General features: G+C 39.5%; 1 protein-coding gene across 4 annotated transcripts in view; it reads left to right on the top strand.

The window, feature by feature from the left end:
- Positions 1 to 26,788, top strand: part of LOC132824993 (A disintegrin and metalloproteinase with thrombospondin motifs 20-like) — a 383,141-nt gene that overhangs the window by 20,384 nt on the left and 335,969 nt on the right. For 3 of the 4 annotated variants that reach the window (XM_060839950.1, XM_060839951.1, XM_060839954.1), the window contains exon 3: positions 6,168 to 6,333. In XM_060839950.1, coding sequence (XP_060695933.1) covers positions 6,168 to 6,333 — 166 coding nt within the window. Of the gene's footprint in view, positions 1 to 6,167; positions 6,334 to 8,660; positions 8,681 to 26,788 lie in introns of those variants that run through there. The other variant, XM_060839953.1, reaches the window with a different exon arrangement.

The raw sequence follows: 26,788 nt of genomic DNA on the forward strand, positions 1-26,788 counted from the left end.
CACTTGACAGCATTGTTGCTGATCCTGCCAACACTACGCTGATGATGAAGACTCGACTGGGGTGGTAATTAGCTGAGTTAGATTTGTGCTGACCTTTGTGAATAGGACATACTTAGGCAATTTTCCACATGGTCAGGTAAATGCCAATGTGGTAGTTTCATCAGGAAGGGTTTCTGCCCAAAACATCGACCCTACCACTCCTCTGATGCTGCCTGACCGGCTGTGCTTTTCCAGCACCACACTTTTCGACTCTGATTTCCAGCATCTGCAGTCCTCACTTTCTCCTACCTATCGATGCAGCTAGTTCCAGAGCACAATTCTTCAGCTCTACTACGGAAATGTTGTCAGGGTCTTAGACTTTGCAGAATCCAATGTCTTCGGTTGGTTTTTCATACCATGTAGAATGAATCAAATTGGATTAATGTGATGCTGGGGAGCTCAGGACAAATCTTCTGGATTACCTGATTGGCGCTTTAGCCGAAGATGGATGTGAACGTTTCAACTGTATCTTTTGCATTAATGTGCTGGGCTCCTTCAGTAAGGATGGGGATTTTTTTCTTTTTTTTCCTCATTCAGAGGATGAGGGAGGTGTTGGCTTGGCCAGCATTTATTGACCATCCCTAATTGTCCAGAGGGCCATTAAGAGTCAACCACATTGTTCTGGGTCTGGGGTCACATGTAGACCAGACCAGGTAAGGACAGCAGTTTCCTTCCCTAATGGACATGAATCAACCAGATGGGTTTTTCCGACATGACAATGGATTCATGGTCAGATGTTTGTGGATCTTCCATCTCCTTTTGTTTAATTGACCCTTACCGTTCACAACTGTCTAGGGTGCAACAAGATTGCAGAGCTCAAATCTGACAGTTTGTTGTGAGTCCAGTCTTTTGCATGCTGCTCCTGACAGTATTCCCTTTTAACCTTGTACTTGTTTGTATGTAGCCCAAATGACTGCACAAAGGCTTTATGGTTGAGGTAAGATTTTGTTTTGTTTTATTACTTTGTTGGGTTTAATACACTTCCTCTTTCTTTCGCTCACAAAAACCTTGTTGGTTAGCTCCCTTTTGATCTTAACAAGAATAATTCATTGCATTTTTAATTGGAGAGAGGCTAAGCCTTGTATAAAAAGAATTGAAAGCTTTGTTGTGACGAACTGAGAAGGTTGAGCCAGTTCAGCCTTTTTCAGCTGGTCTTAGCTATATTATCAGTTTTATCCCTGTAAGGGAAATATGTTCTGAATTGTGTTTGACAAAATTGGGACTTTGCCTTACTCTGATATCTTGCTCACACATTTGACGTGAAGGATAAAGCTCTTCTGAGCTTTTGTTTGTCACTTTCTGTGCGTTTTTATTAAGTCATTTTTGAAGGATTGTTGTGGCTATTGTTGTGCATTCCTGTCTAATTTATGTAGCTTAATGATAGCAATCTCTCACCCCCTAGCTTAGACATTGAGTCAAAGACAAGGCTTTTCAGCAGATGGTTTTTGACCAGTGCAAACTCAATCTCTTAACTATTCTGACTATCTAAGGTTACAAAGAGATCCTCATCAATTGCATCAATTAGCTGAAGAGTGACAAATGGAAATTAATTTTGGATACGAGTGAGATATTGCATTTTGGTAAAGCCATCAAGGGCAGGACTTGTACAGTTAAAAGTAAGTCCTTGGGCAGTGTTATAGATCAGACCCCACGGGTTCAGGTACCTAATCCTTTGAAGTTTATGTCACATATCATTAAAAATCACACAACACCAGGTTATAGTCCAACAGGTTTAATTAGAAGCAGTAGCTTTCGAAGTGCCGCTCCTTCATCAGGTGATCCTGTTGGACAATGACCTGGTATTGTGTGATTTTTAACTTTGTACATCCCAGTCCAACACTGGCATCTCCAAATCATGTCACACATAGATAGGGTAGTTAAGTAGGCATGTAGCACACTTGTCTTCATTACTCAGATCTTTTGAGTATAGGAGTTGGGACATTATGTTGAGGTTTACAGGGCAGTGGTGAGCCACCTTCTGGACTATTGTGTTCACTTCTGGTCACCCTGTTATAGGAAGGATATTATTAAGCTGCAGAGAGTTCAGAAGAGATTTACCAGGATATTACTGGGATTGGAGGGAGTTGAGTTATAAGGAGAGGCTGAATAGGCTGGGACTTCTTCTTTGGGAATGTAGGAAGTTAAAAGGTGACCTTTGTAGTGATTTATAAATTGATGAGGGGTGTGGATCAGGTGAATGACCTATGACTATTCCCAAGGGTGAAGGATTTCAAGACTAGGGAGCATATTTTTAAGATGAAAGAGGAGAAAGATTTTGAGACATGAGGAGCGCAATTTTTTTACACACAACGGCTCATGTGTGGAATAAACTTCCAGAAGAAGTGGTGGATGTAGGTAGAGTTACACTGTTTAAAAGGTATTTGGATAAGTACATGAATAAGAAATGTTTGGAGAGATATGGGCCAAGTGCAGGCAGGTGGGACTAGTTTAGTTTGGGATTATGGTCAGCATGGACTGGTTGGCCTGAAGGGTCTATTTCCATGCTGCATGACTATTACTCTGTAATCTCACTTGAGTCAAGTGCTGGAAAATGATTGTAAGTCTTGACTTGTGGGTTCATCTCCCACTGTAGAGACTTGCGTACATCATCTTGGCTTATGCAACACTTACTGAGGTGTTGCCTTTCAGATGTTCAGCTGAGGCTATGCCTGCCTGCTTGATGGATGTTAAAGATCCCACTGTACTATTTTGGAAGAGGACACTGGAATTCTTCCTGAGGTGTTGTCAACATTTACCTCTTCACCTACACATAAAACAAATTGATAGTCTGACTGTTTATCTCAATACCTAGTTACTTTGCAGTCCAAAACTAGGCTCCTGTGTTTTCTACATTGCAGAATGATGATATTGATTATGTTTGTAAAGTACTTCAGTAGTAAGGGATGAGTACTGAAGTTGTAAAAACTGCTTTATAAAATCATGTTCCTCTTTATTTTCTTGCATCTTCCCTGCATATCCCCCACTTGCAGACGGCTTGTGAACAGTTTCCCTCAGTGCTCTTGTTTGGTTCATAAAGTATTTGTGCTATTTGTACAATGTAGGTTAGGGTTCTGAATTATATTCATAATTCCTTAAACTGAATCAAGCAATCAGCATTTTGCAATCAGGGTGTTCCAACAATCTTTCAGTACTTTAAGTGGATATAATTTCAGGGCATATATATTTTGCAATAATCTTACTGTTGATTTGCTTGCAAGGCTGATATCAAGATCATTAGCAATAGAAAAAGGAGGAGGCCATTTGGCCCACTTGCTGTACCATTCATGATTGATCTGATTGTGACGTAACTCCACTTTCCTGCCCATAACCCTTGATTTCCCATTTAGATCAATAACCTGTCCCATCCAGTTTTGATTATATTCAATTGCCAGGCGTCCACTAGTCTCTGCAGAAGAGAATTCCAAATATCACTGACCCTTTCAAAGAGATTTCTCACTTCCAACTTCAATGGGAAATAAGACTATTTTTATTTTGGAATCGTCTCTCCTAGTTTCAATGCTCCCAAGGAGCAACTTCCTCTCAGCATCTGCCTTGTCAGTACCTCCTCAAAATCTCTAGCTATGTTTCAATAAGGTGGCCTTCTATTTTACAAAACTCCAAATCTACTCAACCAGTTGTTTCATCCCATGAGTTAATCTTGTGAACTTTCTTTGAACTGCTTCCAAGCAAGGAACTTTTAGGAAACTATGCTGTTATACAATAGATTTCTGAATGTGATTGTAACAAAAATATTCAACCCAGAACAAAATTCACAGCGAGGTTTTTATTGGTCTTCATTACAGAATCATAAACATGAGACTTTGATCATAAAACAGCACAGTAGGAGGCCAGACAGCCAGCTCTCCATTAAATCCCTCAGTCTCATTCTCCTGCCTTGCAAGTGACGGTGTAATAGTAATGTTACTGGGCTCGAAATCCAGAATCTCAAGGTTAGTGTTCTAGGACATGGGTTCAAATCCCACCATGGCAGATGGCTAGCCTAATAGTCAGGATGTGGAGGAGCCGGTGTTGGATTGGGGTGGACAAAGTTTAAAAATCACACAACACCAGGTTATAGTCCAACAGGTTTATTTGCTATAAATTCTGTGTATTATGGTTGTGCTCCATAGCTACCTAATGAAGGAGCAGCGTTCAAAAAGCTAATTCTAAATATACTTATTGGACTATAACCTGGTGTTGTGTGATTTTTAACTTAGCTTAATAGTGACCATGTAACTATTATCAATTGTTGTTTAAAAACTCAGTTCACTCACTAATGCTCTTTAGGAAAGGAGATCTGCTGACCTTACTTGGTCTGATCTACATGTGGCTCCAGACTCCAGCAATGTGATTTACTCTTAACTGCTTGCTGGCCAATAGGGACAGGAAATAGATGCTGGCAATCCATGTCTCTTGAATAAAATTTTAAAAATTTATACCCGTATCTGATCTTACACATGGCAGATGGTGACACAGCATCTCATAGGATGCCTTCAATTCTAGTTGAGGGACCATAATGCATGGAAAATATCTGTAAAATAAACACTGTGCTCCTTTTCTTTGACAATATCTGTGAATGTTTTGTTGAAAAGCAAAGTAGCACAATATCATCTTTTGTTACGTAAGTGCCATAAATTTAAAGATTTTTAATAAGTTAAAGGTGATTTCAGCTGCAGAGTTTGCAGGGGTAGTTATTGTAATTATATCCTGCCATATTTGTACAAATTGTCTTACTACATGTATTTGTCATGGTCCTTCAAATAGCGATGATATTAAGAAATGAGTAGAAACAGCCCTAGAATTTTCCAATGTGGCAATTCCTTTTTAAAGCTTATTTTCACGACCAATGTTTGCAGTGAGATTTTTATCTGTGGTAACAGTATTTATTCTATTTTTATTTACAGTTTTGCTCCCAACAATAAATAGATGAAATCTTCTGCAATTGTTTGCTCGAAGTACAGATTGTTGCTTTGTTCACATTGAGTTGTTCCACAATGTTAAACATGCTATGTTAAAACATGATCTACATGCCATGTTCATTAGAATGCATAGCTGGAATTGTTAATGAATTGCTAATTCCCTTGCAATGCCACATTTTTTCAAATTGTTACTTATTGCACATTTTCAGCGTATTGATATTTGGTGAGTTGACAGTCTCTCTCTTAATAGTTGTTAACAGGTCAGAACCTTGATTTAATAAAATGGTTAACTGCAAAGTAGTTAAAGCTCAATATCACCTTCAATGCAAATACTCAAAAGCTCCTCACACAAACGTATTGTACATAGAGTGTTTGTTTTATTTTTGACCTCATCATAGTAATGAACATTTAATGTCAGTTGAGGTGATGGGAATTTAATAACTTGGAGTGGGTTAACCATTTGCAGCTTTGGTTACAGAGGAGCTTATAAATACAGTAGAGTTATACAGCATAGAACCAGACTCTTCAGTCCAACTTGTCCATGCAGTCCAAGTTTCCCAAACTAAACTAGTTCTCTTTGCCAGCATTTGGCCCATATCACTCTAAACCTTCCTTATTCATATGTTTTTAAATGTTACAACTGTATGTGCACCTACCACTTCCTCTGGAAGTTCATTACACATATGTTCCATGCTGTGTGTGAAAAAGTTGCCCCTCAGATTCCTTTTAAATCTTTTCCTTCTCACCTTAGACCTATGCCATCTAGTTTGGTCTCCTCTGCCCTGTGGAAAAGGGCACCTTATCCCTGCCCCTCATGATTTTGTAAACCTCCATAAGGTCACCGCCCGCCCTCTTACTCTTCAGTGAAAGAAGTTGCAGCACAGGCATCTGATATGCTTCAGCTACAGTGAGTGAGCTGTGGTCCTGGCTTGCTCTAGGCTGCATCATATCTTATTTTCTGACTTGCATTTCTATTAGGTTGGGCTATATTCCAGGAATTTAGCTTTATGCCATACAGCTTTTAATGGTTGGATTTCCAATTGGTCATATTCCCATTGTGGTAAATGTTTCATGTTGAATGTTATATCTGTCACATGCCTTGTGATGGAGAAGTGAAAAATAATTCTATGTAGCTTAAGCAGAATTGTTCATCATTTTGAATGAACAGCATGTTTGGTGTTAAATCCTTGTTCTTATTATCCGTGACAGATGGGCACTTTTCAGACATCTGATGGACAATATTTTTTGGAACCGCTCATGAAACCAGATGGAGGGCAATATGAAGATGAGCACAATAAACCACATCTCATATACAAGCATGGAGCACTGAATAGTAATCCTTTGGGAAAAACTTCTCATCCATGTGCAACCTTTGGTAGGTGGGAACACTTCACTTTTTTTGTAAAGGATTCATCAAGTGTGTTTTGCTTTATAAAGAAGTAATGTGCATTTTCTTTCTCTCTCTGGTTCTTGTGCACTGACAGTGAGGATAACTAAACAACTGTTTAGGGTGCTGTTATAGGCAAGTCTGAATCTGTCTTCATCAAGCATCTGTTCATGTGTATATCCAGCAGATATTGTTAAATAGTAATTAGGAGTGGAAACCCTGGCCATATTCTGCAGTATATTACAGCTAACTTTATTTCCTTAATTGGTTCCCATGCCCTCCAGCTAAGATCAGCTACTGCAGCTCACGTGGACAATCTGAGACTGCCTCAGACTCTCTTTACCACCACCATAACCTTCTGAATAACTGAGAATTTGAAGTACCCAACATCTTTACACCTTTATAAGGGAGATTGGTTACCTCAGTTGGCTGAATGGTTTGTATTGCAGTGTAATGTCAACAGCATGGGTTCAATTCCTGTACCAGCTGAGGTTACAATGAAAGGAACTCCTTCACAACCTCTCCCCTTGTCTGAGGTAAGGTAACCCTTAGGTCAAACTACCACCTAATGAGAGAGTCATCCAATAGTCTGTTAGGACTATGGTGACTTGGACTTACTTACAAACCTTTCACAGTACACATGGAGGCAAGACTGGGCCTTCCAGTAGAAGGAAACAACTGGCCTACTTATGGACCCTTTTCTAAATGGCTCAAGAGGAGTCTGATATTTCTTGGATAGTTTCTGAACTGTTTGATCCTGTGTCCCATTCTGTGCCTTGGCACAAGTAAAAAAAAACAAATAATTTAGTTATCTCTAATAGCTTTAGAGGTTAGTTGGTTAATTTCTTCTCCAAAGAGAGATCATAAGACCTTTGTTTTATTTGAAAGGCCTTTCAAGTTGTAATCGACTGATAGATTAAACTGAGCAAATACAGATTATTTATATAGGTTATTTGTTGACTCTGGGCTTAGAATTACGTTACAAATGATGACATGGATTTTTAATACATGTGCACTTTTGATAACAAGCAAATGTTAGCGAGACCTGAATTTATAACCTGAAAACTTGTTTGAAGTCTCAAGTCTTTGAAAAATCTGGTGAAGTTTAATTTAAAAAAAACCTTTTTTTGAATACAATTTGGTATTGAAGATTAACAATTTTGCATTGTCGCTCATTATATTTTCATTATAATTCTCTCAAAATACCTTCTTCTGAACACAATGTTTAAGAACATGGTGCATGGATGAGAAAATGCATACTCTCAAATGATTGACAAATAAATATTTCGTGATTGTTTTTTAAGTCATGCAGGAAAATAACTTTTGGACTTTTGACAGTATCCTGGGGATAAAAGATCTACAAATTTTGTTTCAACAGCAAGTTTTTTTTAAAAATCTAGCACCATTGCAAAGGCTAGATTGCTTCTATGGGAAGGCTAAATTGCAGTCATAAGAATGTATGAACTTTTGTGACTATGTTTGACTCAGGCAAGTTTGACATCTGTGAAATAGAGTGCAAAGTTGGTTACGGCCATACTGATTAAAAATGTGGAATGGAAATCCGAGTGCACTCTGACAACATAAATTGAGATGTATCTGTGGATGGCGCAATGATAGAAATATCTACAATTTTTGGAGGTCACGAAAGAATCTTCAACCCTTAGGAAAAGAGGACGATATGGGAAGCAGGGTCCAGTGCTTGAATGCAGTTGGAAGAACCTGGCAGGGGACACGGAAGAGAATTAATGGCATTGAGTGAGTTGCCAAATAAGCAATTGTGTTTAATCAGTGATCTGGAGGTGCCACTGGAGCAGGATCAAAGAACTTAGATTTTTAACTGCAGCTGAGAAGAGAGTCCTGCAATATTCCATGGGCACAGCCGAGTGTGGGAAATTGGTGTAACAAACTCTGGTAAGTGTCTGACTTGAAATATTATGGAATAATGTTACTTTTTTTCAAATTCACGAGATACAAGTGTCTGCTATATGATATATAAACCGTGACAATGTTTATCTATACAATTCTGTTCAAATTCTGAAGGATACAAACTTTTAACAAAATGGTATTATGTCTTCCTAATGCGGTTATTCTCTTCAATTTAGAGAGAGAGACTTCGGATCCTTTCGTTTGAGCAACAAGTCATCTAATTGTACACTGCAAGTGTTCCAGTACTCGAATTGCAAGAAGCATATTCCATTGCCAACACTGATTAACAGTTACCTTCCCGGACACAAGCTCAGAGAAATCAACAAAACCAGCTGATATAGTCAAACTAAAGAAACTAATTGGAGAGAAAAGTCCTGTGAATAGGAACATGCCTCTGTTTAGTTTTGAGGTCAGGAGAATTACTACAGCTACAGTGTATTTGCTGTTTGATAGAACATTTGAAGCCCCATGTATCAAAGGACATTGAACAAGCAGTCTTTGATTTGCAGGAGGTGCTGCGCTCCAGTATCATTCAAACATCAAAGCCAGTTGCTGATTATTTTGGTGACCTTAGATAGAGCAACATGATATTGGTGAAGGAGATTGAGCTTGGCACGTTTCAGATCAGACTTATAAAAGCTAAGGAGAGTCGGGCTGGTTTCAAAGAGTTTGGTGGCCAGATTAAAATATCTGATTTGAGTTAGAGGCATTATGGTGGTATAGGGATAATGATACTAGACTGGTAATTCAGAGATTGGGCTAATGGTGAAGAAAGTGAGAATTTAAAATTCACTTTTGCAGTTTGCCAATTTGAAGTCATTTTAAATCAAATCTGAAAATAATGAAACTAATGTCATAAAAGCTGTTGTTATAAAATTTGTTCACTAGTGCTAAAGAAAGATACTTACTGTCCTCACCAAGTCTCAGTTATATGTGATTCCAGTTCCACGTTAAAATGGTTGACTTCTATTGCCCTCAAAGTGGCCAAGGCAGTCACTCAGGTGTACTGAACTAGGAAACTAAGGTGGCCAGGTCAACAATGTCTAAATACCAAGATAGGATATGTCTAAAAGGTGTTGAGATACTTGTCAGCCAATCCCTTTGCTAACTGAGCAAAATAAACACGATTAGCACCAATATGGAATCTACCTGTTGAAATGTGGTGGATGCACAGCCAATGCTTCTCATTCTCTTATTGAATTTATGTCCTCACTTGAAAAGACACTGTTCTTAATGATATAAGAAATAGGCCAGGTCACTGCACTATTATCAATGTGGCTGATTTTCAACTTCCATTTACCCCTTCTGATTCCCACATTGCTTGATTCTCTTCCAGCCTTGATCGCTCTCAGTCTTGAATATAGTGAATGACTGAGCGTTTGCAGTTTCTGGAATAATGAATTTCAACTATTCACAATGCTCTGAGTGAATAGAGTCATAGAGTCATGGCTCCTATCTTAGTCAGAAATAACTGAACTATTGCCCTGAGACTATGCTATCTAGTTCAAAACTCTCCAGCCGTGGGAAACAGTCTTTCAATATCAACCCTTGTCAAGTTCTCGCAGAACAGTTAAATATTGCAATAAGATTACCTCTCATTTTTCTAAACCTCAAAGAGAATGGACTCATTCCACTCAGTCCCCACTTCCAGGATAAACCTTTTTAAAAATTAATCTAGTCATTGCAATCAATCATCAATGGACTTATCAATGTAAAATATTGTTCCAAGGACAGAAGACGAAAACTCAAATATAGCAGTATACATAATACATTGTTACACAATATCTCATTTTCTTCAGTCATTTTTAAGATCTGTTGAAAATCCCACTAAACAAATTAATTGAACCCTTTGTTTTCATATTACTTATTTGAGCAGTGCATTCCGATTATAAACAGTTGTAAAATTTGATTAATAGAACTTAACTGTTTGCTAACCACTATTATGAACAATGGCATGTAACAGTCACAACTTGGAGTGCAAAAGCAAAGTTAGTGAATAATGTTAAGTCACTGTAGTCTTAACAGATCGAAGGGTGGCTCTCTCATTAGAGAGGTAATTGGTGACGGTTTAACTTGAGGGTCATCTTGCTTCAGGGGAAAGATTGGAAAAGGATTGATCCCATGATGTTGGCATCACAAACCAGTCATCCAGCCGACTGAACCAACTGACCTCCTTCTGTAAGTCAGTGTTTGCAGAAATTGAGTATGTGTGAAACTAATGGGTTGGGCAAATGTATGGCCTTTTCAACCCTTCTTCCTCACACCTGCCAACCTCTGTCTTAACAGCTGGCCTTACAGTTAGTTACAGGCTCACAAATTGGTTGTTGCAGTGTTTGAAGAGCCATGTGAAGTCCTGGGAACTCAGCTGAATCAACACTATTACGCTATATGCGCATCCAATTTCTTGCATATTTTTAGGATCAGGGTCCCTGTCAAGTGACATTCATCCATCCATTTTTAAGAGGAGGTCCCTATTTCAAGATGTAGCTGATTAGTCACAGTCACTTCTTTGCTAAATTGAGCTGGTGTGTTGAATTTCTGCTGTCTTCAAGTTTCAAGAGCCTGCCATTAAAGCTTTGCTAACTTGTATATAATGTGACATTGAACTTTGTACAATCCAGCCTAATCTCTTCCAGGAGTTTGGAAGGTTGCCATAACAATGATATTTTCAGTTCCCGTAACTGTCTTGCACAGGAGATGTGTTGGGATTAACTAAATCTGGAGCAGTCAAATCTCCCATTAACTTGGCTGAAAAAGAAATAGAGACTAAAATCAGTTGGGATGTGGAATAAGTGATTGATCCTCCAAACTTGCTTATATGCCCTAATTAATATTTTAAAAAGTTGACTTTGGGAGTTAAGGATTGATTCCCAGAGAAGTTGGAAATCAATAATGCTGCTGTGACACTGTTAATTGTGTACAGCAGTGTTCCAATTCATGGGAACCACAATTCCTCTGAAACCTCCTCCAAGTTTGAGCCCAAAAGGATCAAGTTTGCCATCCTGTTCAGCTCTCCTGGGTGAGGTCTAATGAATTTTCTAGCCAAGTTAATGCGTGTTGAAATTTTCACTAATAATACTCTCTCGGGGATATTTCACTATGTTAAATGTCACACATATGCAAATTGTTGGTATTGAAAATATCTTGGAGGAGAAAATGAGGACTGCAGATGCTGGAGATCAGAGCTGAAAATGTGTTGCTGGAAAAGCGCAGCAGGTCATATCTTGCCTATGTATCTTGCAAATATCTTGTCTAGTTCAGAGCAATTTGACCTCACCAAATTGCATCACAAATTGTTCAATCCAGCCAGATAAGGGAATGTAATGATACAGATTGATCACTGAATCTCGACCTTCACTGAACTGTCAGTCCCATTTTCAGTGGTGTATTTTGCTTTTGGGGTGTTACAGCCCCAATTATTGTGCTGTAATGGTTCTACCACTTCTCCCCATGGTTTGTTACTGCAGAGAAAAGTTTGAATCAATGTATTGATGGGGGCTGTCATGATCTGGGCTCATCAAGTTGCTTCTGTTTTAACCTGTAGACCACACCGTATTTATGCAATCACCTGTAATATGACAGTGTGACCTGATAGAACTGGGAAAAGAAAGCAGAACTGATATGTAATGCAACTAAAGTTTCTGAACAGGCGAGATCCATTACTTTTAAAGTCTTTTTATTCATTCCTTCATTTCAATTACAATTGCAGGAAAGCTATATAATGATGAATTTTGCCAGTTAGTTCATGAGGCATGTATGGATTAGAAAATTGTGGGCTGTATGTCAACTTGTTTTTAATAAAATGCCATTTTCTATGTTGTCTGTGAGATGTAAGATACCCCTGTTTCAGTTTGCATCCTCTTACAATAGGCAGATACAGCCAGTTCTGCTATAACTGATACAGTAGTTCTACTCTTGTACAATCCCGTGTTATAAGAAAGTCACGTAATAGCAGCACCATTTAAACTAATAAAGCAGGAATAATGTTATAACCAATATATGCTTTAAAAATAGTGTCCTCAATTCATCAATCATGTTATTGCTAATTAGTGTTGATGAAACACATATTATAGCAGAATGACCTGTACTGTAGTTAACTCTATGCTTGAGTGATCTCTTGGATCTCTTTCCATTGCTTGGATGGGCTGAAGAAGAATTTTCCAGATTTGTTTTTCCCACCAGATTGACCTGGGGATTTTTTATTAACCTGTTTTCAGCTTTTCCCATCATAGGATATCACATATTTTGAACGGGGTGAATAGTATATTTACTGTGAAAAGATATCAGAATTGTGTGATCGCTTCTTCAACACGGATATATGGAACACTCTAGCTGGGAGGATGAGTGAGACAGGTATCTGGCAACATTTAAAAATCATCTGGATGGTACTTAAAATGCCATGGTATGGGCTATGGTCCAAGTGCAAGTAAATTGGGTTAGTGTAGTTTGGAGTTTGTTGGACGGCATAGAAACGGATCTTTTTGGCCCACTAAGTCTATGCTGTATGACTCTGACACTGCCTCAGCGTCTTTCCTGATGGTTACTGTCTGTTCGTAATGACTTCCAGTTTATATCATAGCCTTACCAGCCCCTACCATTGTAATCAAACCATCATCTTCTCCTCTAGAATCTCCTTTGTAATTGCCTCAATCTCCATCATCCCTCCATCTCTCACTCTCCATCTCCCCTGTTTTAACACATTCCTCGAAACCTACCTTTTTGAACTACCTTTTGACAGTATCCCTTGAATCATTTCTTTGCAGGTGTCCAATTTGATCCTATGATGCTCTTTGCAATTTTTCCGTATGTTAGGTATGCTGCATAAATGGAAGCTGTTATTCTATTTCTACCAGTTGCCATATTGTCAATTTAAGTTTTCAGCAAGTTTCTAGGAGTACTCCAATTTGCTTCAGATACAAAGGCAGCACCTTTTTGAGTTGATTTCAAAGTTCTATGCGCTGCAGATAGATGGCTAATGGTTAGCAGCTTTTTTACATTCTTGGAGCTCAGCCTTTCTGTATTTTAATTTCCAATTTTAACCTGCAGGGCTTTGACTGGATTAAAGTGCTCAATAAAGCAAATGGAATAATGTGAATAGGGCCTAAAAGGACCTGGAACCCAAGCAAGAAGGCTGCAGTTTACCTCCTCCCTGAGTGATGTAGACAGGAAAGACCCTATCCTATATCTGCAACAAGTCCTCCTTCACATAATCTTACCCTGACATCAGTTGCTCCATTCCCTCTTATTATTCACTCTTTGCTTGATCAGAAGCGATACTTTCGAACTTTAGGTCATTCAAACAACAAAAACAAACTTCTGAAATATATACATTTAAGCACAGACCCATTAATTATTTTCCTCCTCAGTTCCATTATAGGGGCATGTCTGGTTACATGAGTTGACTAAATATTTACATAAAGTGAAAATATTTTCAATGTGTTGCAATCGCTGGCTTGTGTTGCCGTACGGAGCACGTCAACTTTTCCATCAAGAGACTCCGAGGCTAAGGATGCTGCTTAATGGATTGGAGGAAGGATAGATGGCTGGATAAAGGCACTTGCTTTACTGACAGCTTGCCCCTCCTTTTGAATACCGGTTGATAACAGAGTGACAGATAAGACACCTGCAGCCACCATCAAAGCATAAAATTGCCTCTAATAAAGGACTCCAGTTTGAACTGTAGATGTCCAGTGGCAGTGGCCTCAGACCTTTTCTAAAAGATACCATCTATTTTAAGATGGAATGACGAGATGGCTTTGAAGAATGAAGGAGAGCTCTTCTCTGTCATTGCCAGCATAAAGACTATCTGTGTTGGTTAACTATTGTTACATGGGATGTGATGGAGGTTGTAGTCCTGACCTTTTAACTTAGTGTTTGCACAGTGATCTCTATCATAACATGAGGGTTCCTTTTTTCCCGTCTCAAAGAAATCAAAACAAGTGGCAGAACAAAACATTGAAATGATAAGAAATTGGCTCACATCTACCTACATGTGTAATATATTAGTGATACAAATTTGTGACTTGCCATGCTGCAACACGTGTTTAAAATAAAGAAATTATTGTTTAAAATTTTTAAGTGATCGCAACTTAACACTAGATCCCTCTCATGATAATTCTGTAACCTATAGATTTCCAAAATACCTTTTCAGTTACAGGGCATGTTCACATCCCAATTGTTCAGTCACTAAGTGCAACAACTGCTGGAAGGGTGGCCCAGAAATTTCCTGAAACCTTTAAATGTCATCATATGAGTGGGGTGTGGAAATGCTTTGTTTCTGTTGAAATCGCGTGCACTGGGGATTAATTCTATTGTTTTATGTTGAAATATTTCTGCATAAAAATTTCCTCAGTCATTTGAGTTCCTTGTGAGAAACTTTGGCCAATACCCTCTGCTGCTCCTTGTTTACATAGATCCACCATTCATGCAAAATATTGGTCACCTGGATTTCCTGAGCTTATGTCAGGAAAGGGCGAGCATTGATATATCAACATTTCAGCACAGAAAAGGCGTTTGTCAAGATCCAAGATCCTTTTGTAATTAGTGGTCAGTCATGAACCAGGACAATTGGCGCTGGATGATGTGCATTGCAAGTGAGCAGTTTTGTGGATAGTTTGGAGATGGCAAGGTCTTGCAATATAAGGCTTTTGGGGAAAGAAATCATAGGAACATACCAGTAAGAATAAGCTCTCTGGGTATACTTTCATGTCATTAATATTTGAAAATTGATCAATCTCAATCTTGACCATACTCAATAACTGAGTTTCAACAGCCTTCTGAGGTAGAGAATGCTAATGAATCACCATGCTGAGTTCACATCCTTCATATCTAAGTTATAAATGCTCTTATTCTGACACTCCTGTCTCTAGGCCTTAGATCCTTCATGCATTTAGCCTAACTCGCCCTGTAAGAATTTTGAGTTCAGTGATAAGTTACAGTGTTGGATGAAAAGGTTCTGTGCCGAAAGTGCAATGGAGTGAAGGGATATCGCTCATAAACTGGTGTTGGGAGAGTGAAGGTTGCAATGGGCAAGGCTGCAATGATCAGTTGGGAGAATCACTGAAGAACGAGGGTTTTGAACTCTGTGCTTTGGAGGAGTGGGAAATACAGAATGGTTTCAAGCTTTGTTTATAGAGTGAGCAAAATATAAATTGTATTTTACCCAATCAGGGGATGTGGATCATTGCAAGGTCAGCCCTTATTGCCCATCACTAATTTCCCTGAAGGTGCTGGTGAGCTACTGCACTGCATGGATGAGGCAGTTAGGAGTCCCCTATGTTGTTGTGGGTCTGAAGTTGCATCATTACCCCACCTCCGCTAAATGCCAGATTTCCTTCCCAAACATATGAGAATGATGCAGGGTGGTTTGTCATGTTTGCTCTGGTTCTCTGTGAGATTAACTCAGAAAATGTCACAATCCTGCCATTTCTCTATAACCCTGCCTTTTTTCTTTACATGCTTATTCAATTTCCCTGAAAGCAAGAATTGTTTTTGACTCCAACACACCCTCAGGTCGTGCACTACAGATCCTAACCATTGCTGCATTAAAGAACTTCTTCCTCTTGTCACTCTTCATTCATTTGCCATTCATCTTAAATTGGGGTCCTCTAAATCATCTTCCTTTTACCAATGGAACAGTTTCTTCCTATTTATTCTATCCTCCTATTAAATCTCCTCAACCTTCTCTAAGAAGAACAGCCCATCTTCTCCATCACTGTTTTCACCAGCCTGTATCCTCATGATGTCTGTAATGACTAGTGAGCAAGATAGTATTCATAAATATAGAAAATAGCAGCAAGAGTAGTCCATTTGGCCCATCAAGCCTGTTCTGCCATTCTACATGATAATGGGTGATCCACCATCTCAATGTCAGACTCCTGCTCTCACCATTCCCCATATCACCTTCAATGTTTAGAAATCAATTTCCTTTCTCAGTGATTTGCCTCTACCACTTTGTGTGGTAGAGAATGCCACAAGTTCACCACCCTCTGAGTGAAGAGATTTCTCTTTGTCTCAGTCTAAGATACTCTATTCTGAGACCGTGACTCTTTGTTCCAGACCCCTCCCAGTTTGAGGGAGCATCATCCCTGCATCCAGTCTGTCTAGTTCTGTAAGAATTTCATATTTCAATGAGATCTTCTCTCATTCTTTTACACGAAAAGCTGTCACTATTCCTATAGTGGGGATATAGGACTCGCTGCCTGAAAGGATAGTGGAGGCAGAAACTCTGTGCTGGCCTCAGAATATTAATAATGCACTTAGACCCGTTGGACTGTGGCCTGATATTGTGTGATTTTTAACATTTAAAAGTCATCCTCATTGTGTAATCCAAAGATGTGCAGGTCGGGTGAATTGGCCATGCTAAGTTGCCCATAGTGTTAGGTGCATTAGTCAGGAGTAAATATAAGGTAGGGGAATGGGTTTGAGTGGGTTACTCTTCGGAGGGTCGGTGTGGACTTGTTGGGCCAAAGGGCCTATTTCCATACCGTAACGAATTTAGTCTAATGTGCTGAAATCTCCAGGCCAAGACTGGATAGCAGTCTTTCAGCCTGAGGAGGTACTTCTGAGCTGTAAATCTTTATAATTCCAGATCGATTTAATTAACTGACTTTATAATTCCCAGCCACCATGGAGGAACTTGAACTCACGCTGTTAGATGCTTGGTTGAAGCTACCTGGTTACTGGCCAAGTGATATTACCACTACACCACCATTCCATGTGTAATCAGTGAGGTTAAATAGTGTCTCATGTGGTTCATTCTGGGAAGCCCATTGGAAAAAACAATCAAGTTTGGGGTGGAAAGTAAATGGGCTGGGCCTTAAAGGACAGTGAAGATGAGAATAGGAGATCACATGAAGTACAAAAAACACAGGAAACCACTCTTTCAACCTATCTGGACATAATTGCATAATTCTGTGGCTTCAACAGGTCTTCATTTATTTCAAAGCACTTTTAAGCATGGAACCTTCACAACTGGAAATGAGTTCTTCTTTTGAATTGGGTTATAAACAGCCTACATTCCCAGTTTCTTGGTACTCCCGTGATCCATGCTCCTGAAATCAATTGAGCCCATTTGCAAATCTACCCCACAGTTATTATTTTCGCTCATCTTAATATCAAAAAGAATGTTTGATGGCCTGTTATGAGATTTCTTTCAGAGAGGCTTAAATTGCCACTAGAAAGTGCTTGAGGGCCTCTGACTCTGTTTTGGGAATGTGCTTGCCCTTTACCACAGGCAGCCAAGACTGCAAAGTTGCTCACGCTGAATTGGCATAGTGTCCAGTTCCTATCCTATCTAATAACAATGCCTGAGCTTCATATGCTGTTCAATGTTGGTGAATATTACATTTTGCTCTGGGCTTGTTGGGTGGCTTAGGGGAAAAGGGGGGCAGTGCTACACTGTGCGTGCTGAAATAACCAGTGGTGACCATGTGCTGCCAGCATTCCTCATCCAATCATTGGTGTCAGCAAACATATTGAAGCAAATGCTGGTTTCATTCAGTAACAGAGATATCACGTGTGTTTGCTGTAGGCTTTGAATACCAAATTATAATTATCTTTTGAGGAGAGTGGGTGTTGCAGAAACTGTAAACCTGACTTCTTCCATCACTCAAACAGTTCTTGATTAGAAGCCTGTGGACTATGATTATAATGCAGAGGTGTCTGTACACCCTGAGGTGCTTTGTGTATGTGACTAACATCATTCGATCACCAGATCTATTTTTGAGAGCTGAAGTCCACTTTAAGATTCTGCAGCTATTGATTTACTTCATGATCATTTTGTGTCATCTTTTCTTTACCGTGATTAGTTTAACCCTATTCCTAATGTCTTACAGACAGTCTGCTGTAAGAGGATTAACTCAGTGTTTTCAAAGTCTTTGTACTCAATACCTCAATATCAATATTCAAGGCTTTGTTCCTGAGTAAACAAACTGCTGCAAATTAACTAAACCCAAGTTCTTTGAAGGAAAGCAAGTGTAAACATAGCTGAAATTCTGCCATTGGCTTCTTTCAGAGAAAAGACTGTTAATATAATCTTTCTGGTATCCTACCAAGTAGAATTGATGTGTGAGCCTAGATTATAAACTTGGTATTCTTCCCCATTTCCGAAATCTCTGCCACACCTGCAACTCAACTCTCTGTGAAATCTGTGTTCCTCCAATTCTAGCCTCTTGTGCACGACTCATTTCGTTTGTTCAACACCGTGAAGCTCTACATTTTTTAGGTCTCTCCTCATTTTCTTTTTAGAATGTGTACAGTTGGGACAGCACTTACAATTTGATGTCAAGATTAGAGTGGTGCTGGAAAAGCACAGCAGGTCAGGCAGCAACCAAGGAGCAGGAAAATCGACGTTTCGGGCAAAAGCCCTTCATCAAGAATGAATGACAGTTTGATGTTGAGGTTAACAATCAGGCCTAGACAGTGGTGAAGGCCAGACTCTGGGACTGAGATGGGGAAGCATGAGTTCAAATCACACAACAGCAGCAGCTGAAGTTCTTCCTTGGTCTCCTTGGAATGAAAGTCCAAATGACAATCTGGTACTGCTTGACTCAGTTTCCATTTTACAGAATTGCACTTCTGCAGAAAACCGATTTTGTATGAGTACGTTCTCAATATTTTGGAGCTCTTGAGCCTTAGCAAGCCTGGGTAAGGTCATGGACAAATAGCTGTGATTTTTGTCAGGAAGAGCTCACTGCTATATATGTCAGAGAGCTGATGCAAGTACTGATCCCTTTGGGATTCGTAAGTGTGGGCAGCCAAATTGATCTCCAAGATGCACACAGAGGTGTCATTTATTGATTAGTTATAAGGCCTTTACACAGACAATAACTTCAGAAAGTATCTTCTGGTTTTAAGATGCTGCTTAATATCTCAGCTAAAATCAATCATTGGTCCAAACAGTTCCTTCTTAGTTAGTTGTCTGATTATACCTCTCTGAAACATCTTGGGATGTTTTATAATACCGAAGGTGATATTTGAATGCAAGTTGTTATAAAATGATTAGAAGTTAATGCTCAGAAGAGGACTTTTGACAATCATGCCTGAACTAAACATTCTGCCTACTCCTGCTTTCCAGTTTCTATTTTGTAGTGCTGTAGATTCCAGCATGTTAAGTACATATTCAAGTTTTTTTTTCAAAATATTGAGGTTTCCATCTCTATCACCCTTTTTATACAATGATTTCCAAATTAAGATTACCTTCTTGGTTAAAACAAATCCTCACATGCCTTCTAACCAAAGATAAATTAACACTGAGGGTTTCAATTTTACTTCATAGTTTAAAATGGGTGATATGATCCCCAACATTAGTCCTTGTTTTAAGTGATTTGATATTCAATATGAGATACAGGTTATTCCACTGTGTGTCAGAAGTGATCCAAAATAGGATGCCATATCAAATGATCATATCTTTAAAAGTTATATATTGCATTTTTTCCAAGCGTGAAAAACTAGGCATTGGTAAATCCACTTTTTTCTGAAACATCACCATCAGAACTTGATTTTTCTCTCTGAGGGCCTCTTCCCCTCCTCTTCAGTGAGAAAAGTGAGACATCTTAAACCAATTCGTTCCCATTAACGCAAATGGTTGTTGCTATTTCTGAGCTCAATTGGTATGGAGTAGGTGATTATGAAGCTAATTGTTAGGTCAGATCACTAAGGTTAGTGGTGCCAGTAATTGCCCACTCTGCTGCTTTCTTGCACATACCAAGACCTGTGAGTGTTAGCTCGTTTCTGAACAAAGTTGAAGTGAACTGACCAAATTTTCTTTTCAATTTTTTTTTGTTTGGGCCAGAAGGCAGTACAATTGCAAATGAATGTTTGAGAATACAGACAAATAGTTTCATTTGGAGGATGGTGCAGGTGGTGGGGAAATGTCCCAACCTTGCATTTACAAAAAGAAAAAGTAAGACATGATTTCTGACACTACAACAGCAGGTGAGAACTGTGTGCGACAATTCGACATTTTAAAATGCAACAGATGAAAGGTTCCTGGCATTAACTGGGCTATAGCTACAAAGGTTTAATATTGATGGGAGTTAGAAATAGCACACACCTTGAAGCTCATTCAGGCTGTAAATGATACGTAAAGGGGGCTGCATCTATTGCTGGTTGTAAACATTAAAATCATTGTTGAACTTCCCCATAAGGTTTGTATTGAGTTTATTGTAGAAATTATACAACCTAGAAGGTTGCCATCACAGGGCACCAGCATCACGACAACCCTGTCCGAAATTCTTGACAGGTGATGGTTCCTGGAGTTGAAACGATATCCAGAAATGAGAGCAGTAAAGAGAGATGTTTATTAGCCACAGGATATCCGCCAAGAAAAGCCTACTAAAAGTGCATCTTTGAAATAAACAATGTAAAGGAGGGAAGACTTGCATCTATGTAGCACCCTTTATGCCCTCAGGATGCTCCAACACATTTTTTGAACTGAATTCACTCAGCCAAGATCACACGAGATTCCACAAGCAGCAATAAATACTAACCAGGTGCACTGCTTTAGTGATGTTAGTTGAGAAGTAAATATTGGTCAACATACCAGGGAGAGTTCCCCTTTTCTTTAAAATGTGGGATGTTTTGTGTTCACCAGAGAAGGAGATAGAACCCTAGTTTAACATTTCATGTGAAAGGCAGCTCCTTTGCTGTATAAAGTAGTGGTTCTGAAAGGGTTAATGTAAATGATACATTGAGATCAGTAGAATGGGTGGATTCAAATGTATCTGTACCAGCTCAGAAGAATTATTTCTAACCAAATGTAGTTGTATTTATTGCTATTAGGCAATAAACCTTCCCATTATCTAAGAACAGTGCCTCTTCTGCGGCTGTTCTAAGTATCCATTACCCTGAATCACTAGCAAGGCCCAAGACAAAGGTGCATTGATGATAGTGACCTATCTCAAACAACTCTTACCCAGTGCCAGTTGCAGGTAGGAATGGCAAATGCCACAAGGTATGAGAAGTGGCTAACTGGGAAAAGTTTTATCTCCCCAAAAATATACTTTTAAATATTTTATGATTAAAGAATGTTCCAAAACATTTTACATTGAACATTGTGGAAACTAGAAGAAAATACAACTTCTCATCATTGAGCATCCAATTACAACACGTATGATATTTACTTGAGGTAATCAGAGACCAGCATATCAGCCAAGAGGTTTCTAAACTTCCAGCCTCTCAGTGCACCATGGCTGAAAGATCTTCGTCAATGATCTTTTACCATTGTGCTTCCGCAGGGTCTGCCTCAACCATGAGTGTGCCAACAGCTAGACAACACCTTGTCCTAGATGTTGGATTGTGCCAGTCTCCAACACTCTATTGAGTACAACTCCTTGCACTGGAAGACCACCATGCTTCAAACAGGTCTAAAAGTATCATTGGCTGAGTTTATCGTCCTCAAGGTGCAGTTGCTACTTATCTGTGTGCATGTCCCTTGGAAGAGCCTACAGAGCAGAATCCTGAGCTGCTTGAGAAGAATCTTGATGAACATCACTGCGTCTATCTCCAAACCTTCTCAGTAAAAGAAACGGAGAGGTGGGATGTTTCTTTCACCATGGTAATTGTCTTGGGGTCAGCATGCTGTAGCTTAGAGTTGGGAGTGAGTAGTCTGATGGGGAATGCCATTATCACTAGCAGCCAAGCTAAATCTTTGGAAAAGTACCATATAAGGCTGGGGGTGGCACAGTTGCCTCACAATGCCAGGGACCTGGGTACTATTCCATCCTCTGGCAACTATCTGTATGGAGTTTGCACGTTCTCCCCATATCTGTGTACATTTCTTCTGGGTGCTCCAATTTCCTCCTACAGTCCAAGGTTGTGCAGGTTAGGTGGATTGGCCTGTTAAGTTGCCCATAGTGTCCAGGGATGTGCAGGTTACGTGCATTAGTCATGAGAAATACCGGGTTACAAGGATAAGGTAGGGTCAGATCCTCTTTGGAGGGTCAGTGTGAACTCGATGGGCCGAATGGCCTGCTTCCACAATGTCGGGATTCTGTGCTTCTACTGCGCACCGGCAGGACTGTATTTGCGGTACCTGCCTGCCTAAGTCTTCATACAATTACTTCCTAGCCACTTTGTCCACTCAGATAAAGGCTTCTTGCGAAGTCCTCACAAAATACTTCATTCTGAATTATGTCTATATGACAGAAAACAAACTTTACCATTAGCTGAAGAAACTGTGAAGACTCAGCAGCTTAGGTAGAATCTGTGGAAAGAACAAAAGTTATTGCTTCAAGTGTAGAACTTTCCATCATCATTCACATCTACTGGTTCGCCTTTCTCAGCTCATCCCCATAAAGTACAGAATGATGTATGGTGACATGAAGGAGAGTAAAGAGTGCTGTGAGGAATTGGATAACTCTCTTTCTAAGAGCAGTATAAGGTACGAAGCATTGAGTGACCTCGCGCTGTGCTGTTCGGTACCATGTGGCATGATGTTCAGTCGGTCGTTTTTACTAAAACTTCAGTGAACTTTTATCAGTTTATGAAAGAAACCTGAGGCAAATATTGCCTCAGAACCATAATCTCAATAGTTGTCACTCATCTTTCATAAACTGACTAAAAAATATTAAGTTACTTGGTAAGTATTACTGGGACAATTATTTCTAATAGTGGGATGTATTCAAAGAACGTGGTCTTCACTGGCTGGGCCAACATTTATTCCCAATCCAAATTGGCCTAAAGAGGCTCTGGTGAGTTGCCTCCTTGAACCACTGTTGTCCTTGGAGTCTTGAGTACACCCAGAGTGCTGTTAAGAAGAGTTTTGACCTTCACTGATACTAAAGGCATCTAATGTAATTACAATTCAGGATGGTGTGTGACTTGGAGGGAAACATGTCAGTAATGGCATTCCCATACATCTGCTGCCCTTGTCCTTAAGGTGGTAGATGATTAGGGTGTGGAAAGTGCTGTTGAAAGAGCTCTGTTGAATTACTGCAGTGAATCTTGTAGAGAGGCACGTTATGTAAGTTAGTGGCGAAGAGAGTGAATATTGAAGGTGCTGGGTGGGTGCCAAACAAGGGTTTTATTCATTGTGAATGATGTCAAGCTTCTTGACCGTTGTTGGAGTTGCACCCATTCAGGCAAGTGGAGAATATTCTATATAGCGCTGACTTGTATCTTTTTAGATAGGCTTGGAGGAGTCAGGAAATGAGTTACTTTCACCAAAGTGCCAGCTCCTGATCTGCACTTGTAGCTGCAGTAATTGAATGGCTGGCTTGGTTCAGTTTCTGGTCAATGCTTACCCCAGGATATTGGAAGGTGGAATTCAATAATAGTAATACTATTAAATATCAAACGGCAGTGGTTAGATTCTGTTTTGTTAGAGACGGCCATTGTTGGACACTTCTGTGATGCAAATGTCTTTCCCAGGCATTAATCTCGACCAGAATACCCTCTATTTATGCCTAATTTTGTAAGTTTGACTTCTATTTGAGTGTGAATTTGGAAATCTAAGAATGGATGTATGGTATGTATTACTGGAAGGCTGACAGATGTAATATTATAGTGCTTCAGCTATACAAGGCACTCTAATGCTGAGCCAGAAATACAAAGTTTATTTTGGGAGTCTGTACTAATTCAGCTAGAAAAAATGGATTAACCCTCTTACTTAGAACGAGTAATGTTTAACTGCTGTAAAATCTCAGTGGCTCAGTTCAGAACAAATTGCAAAGTCAGCAATACCATTTGAAGAAAGTAATGTGTGGGCAGACATCTGGCTGTTGAAGTGTACCTATGCGGTCACTTTCATGTTGTTGTGGAATGTGTGCGTCACCATGGAGTCAAAAAATATCAGTGTAATTCTGTGTAAAGTGGCAATATGAATCAGCAGATCACCAGGTGCTAATACATGAGGCGAGGCCTCCTCCAGGACAGCATCTGACAGCAGCTCCCTTTTGCCCACCGAGTGCAGATTTCATATTCTGTTCGAACTGTGTTAGAAAATGTTAGAACTCCTCCTGAAGATGTTTGGTAGGAGATGCAAAATTGTCAGCTTTGCGAGCAGATGGCATACATTCTACCACACTAAGAAAAATATGCATTTAGATAATGGAGAGTATAAGAATGTTTTGGTATTCATCCCTTTTATCTATTGCCTCCTTTTTCCTTCTATCTCATTTATAACTGTCAAATGCAGGTGGAGAAAATCCAGCAGAGATTCACTTTAATAAAAGCTTGTCATTGTTAGCCCTTCCCTCCCACTAATATGAACAGCTTCCCTGGAATGTGATCAGCTCAGTATAACTGTGTACTTTCTCTAAAACTGTAAGGGAGTTTCTCTTCTCACGCCATGTCTCATTGTAATGGAGTGTTTGGTTGAAAGGTATTAATCTAAACATGGTTACACTGTCTGGAAAAGTTTCATAGCAGTGCAAAATTGTTAATTATTTGCCACTTACAAATGTTTCTTTTAAACTAATGAGGATAATGTATTGTACTCACATAACTATGTCACAAATAGATGATTAAAAATGTACAGTTTGCTAAAGTTGTTTATTCAATAAACTGCGACTAAATAAATGTCATAGGGAGTCTAAAAACTGCCTTCTCGGTGGTGTTCTGAAACTTACTATGTTGCAGCTGGTGCCTTATTGTAGGATTTGAGATGTCTCAGGTGACAGTCACATCAGGTCATTCAGATTTTTGCAGTCAGCTGACTTCCTAATGGGCTAAATTAAGAATGCTGTCAGTTCAATGCCAAATAGCTCGCGCTTTATTTAGTTTTCAAGGATTAGCTGTTGACGTTCATCCCATTTGCTGCTCTTGATCTTGATGCAGTGCTACTAAATCAAAACAAACTCTATTTGTAACCTTCTAAAATAACACAGTTTGTAAGTTAATATCCCCCTTTATGTTTGGCAGGTTCCTCTGAGTAATAACAACTCTAGGCTCCCAAGTTGTTGTTTGCACAAAATACATTTACTTGGTGCTCAAAAGGAACTTATTCTCAATATGTCTAATACTGTGCAGGGTTACCGAGGCAGGAATGTAGAAAGTTATCGGTTCTGTTCTTTCGTTCTCCAAGTAACTAATATGCCAACTCCATCCACAGCTAGTGAGCTATCATTGTCAGGGCACAGTTCCTTATGCCCCTCCTTGGGGCTTGCTATTCACCTGATCAGCTGAGGCGAAACCTGCTTTCTCAAGGCCCAGGAATTGACCAGTTGTTTCTTGGCAGCCTCATCACATTCTTTTGATTATCTTGTGTAGCTAGTCCTCAGTTGTGTGGGAGCTAGAGAACAAACCGGACAATAACAAAAGCAGAAATTGCTGGCAAAACTCAGCAGGTCTGGCTGCATCTGTGGAGAGAAATCTGAGTTAACGTGGCCCTTATTCACATCTGAACTGAGAAAGGGCAGCTGAACCTGAAATGTTAATTCTGCTTTCTCTCCACAGGTGCTGCCAGACCTACTGAGATTTCCCAGCGATTTCTGTTTTTGTTTCTGATTTCTGTTTTTTTTTAAACAAGAAAATAATCTCATCTCTGCCAACTTCTTGGTTTCTGTGCAACCAGCCCATATGGCATTATCTGTTATAAATATAACAAGTTTAACCTGTACAATGTAGTTTTTAATCTTGCAAGGAGGACCATTTTGCAGGTTTTCATCCATTCAGTTTCTCTCACATCAGCACAGTTATACCACATTAATCACATTACAGGTTTGGAATCGAGATAGCTGGCCCTCAGGAGCTAAAGATCACTCAACCTTTAATTACTGCAAACAAATTCTTGCTAATGCTTAAAAGTTAATGGCTTCAGTTAAACTCCACCTTCTCCATTTTCAGACTCTTGTTTCTTTGTCTCAGTTATTTGTTATTTATGCACATCACTTCCCTCTTCGCCAAGTGTGATACCAGTCATGGGCAGCAATGGGAAAAGGGAGGGAATCGATTCCACCCACTACAATTATCCTGACTGACAGAGAAATAAAAAGCTTTAAATCTCAAAGTACGATCAGTATACGGAAAATAAAATGTTTGTTTTGAGATCGGACGCAGTTTTCAAGCCATGTTCATACAAATCGGATTCTTCTGAGGTTGCAAATTGTAATGAGTGGAGTACCACTTGGATTAGGTCTGACGATACAAATGTAAAGACGCAAGTTGTGAGGAGGACATGCAGTCTAAAGAGGGGTAATTATAGGTTAAGTTAGTTGACAGATATGGGAAAATGTGAGATTGTATATTTAGGCAGGAGGAATAGGGGAAAAAAATTTAAATGGAAAAAGAGACTTCAGAGTACTGCAGTACAGAGGGATTTGTGTGTGTCCTTGTGAATGAAGCACAAGATGTTAGCACGCAGGGACAGCAAGTGCTGTAATTGGGGGACACGTTGGTGATCTTTATGAGAAGGCAGATGGATTATAAAATGGAAAGGCTTTGGCTTCCATATACAGGGCATTGGTGACTCAACACCTGGACTAATGTGTGGTTGCTGTAACCTCTCTGTTCAGGAATGATATGGTTGCATTGGAAGCAGTTCAGACTAGGCAGATTGCTGGAATGAAGGGGATTT

Source organism: Hemiscyllium ocellatum, chromosome 19 (assembly GCF_020745735.1).
Source record: "Hemiscyllium ocellatum isolate sHemOce1 chromosome 19, sHemOce1.pat.X.cur, whole genome shotgun sequence".
NCBI lineage: Eukaryota > Metazoa > Chordata > Chondrichthyes > Orectolobiformes > Hemiscylliidae > Hemiscyllium > Hemiscyllium ocellatum.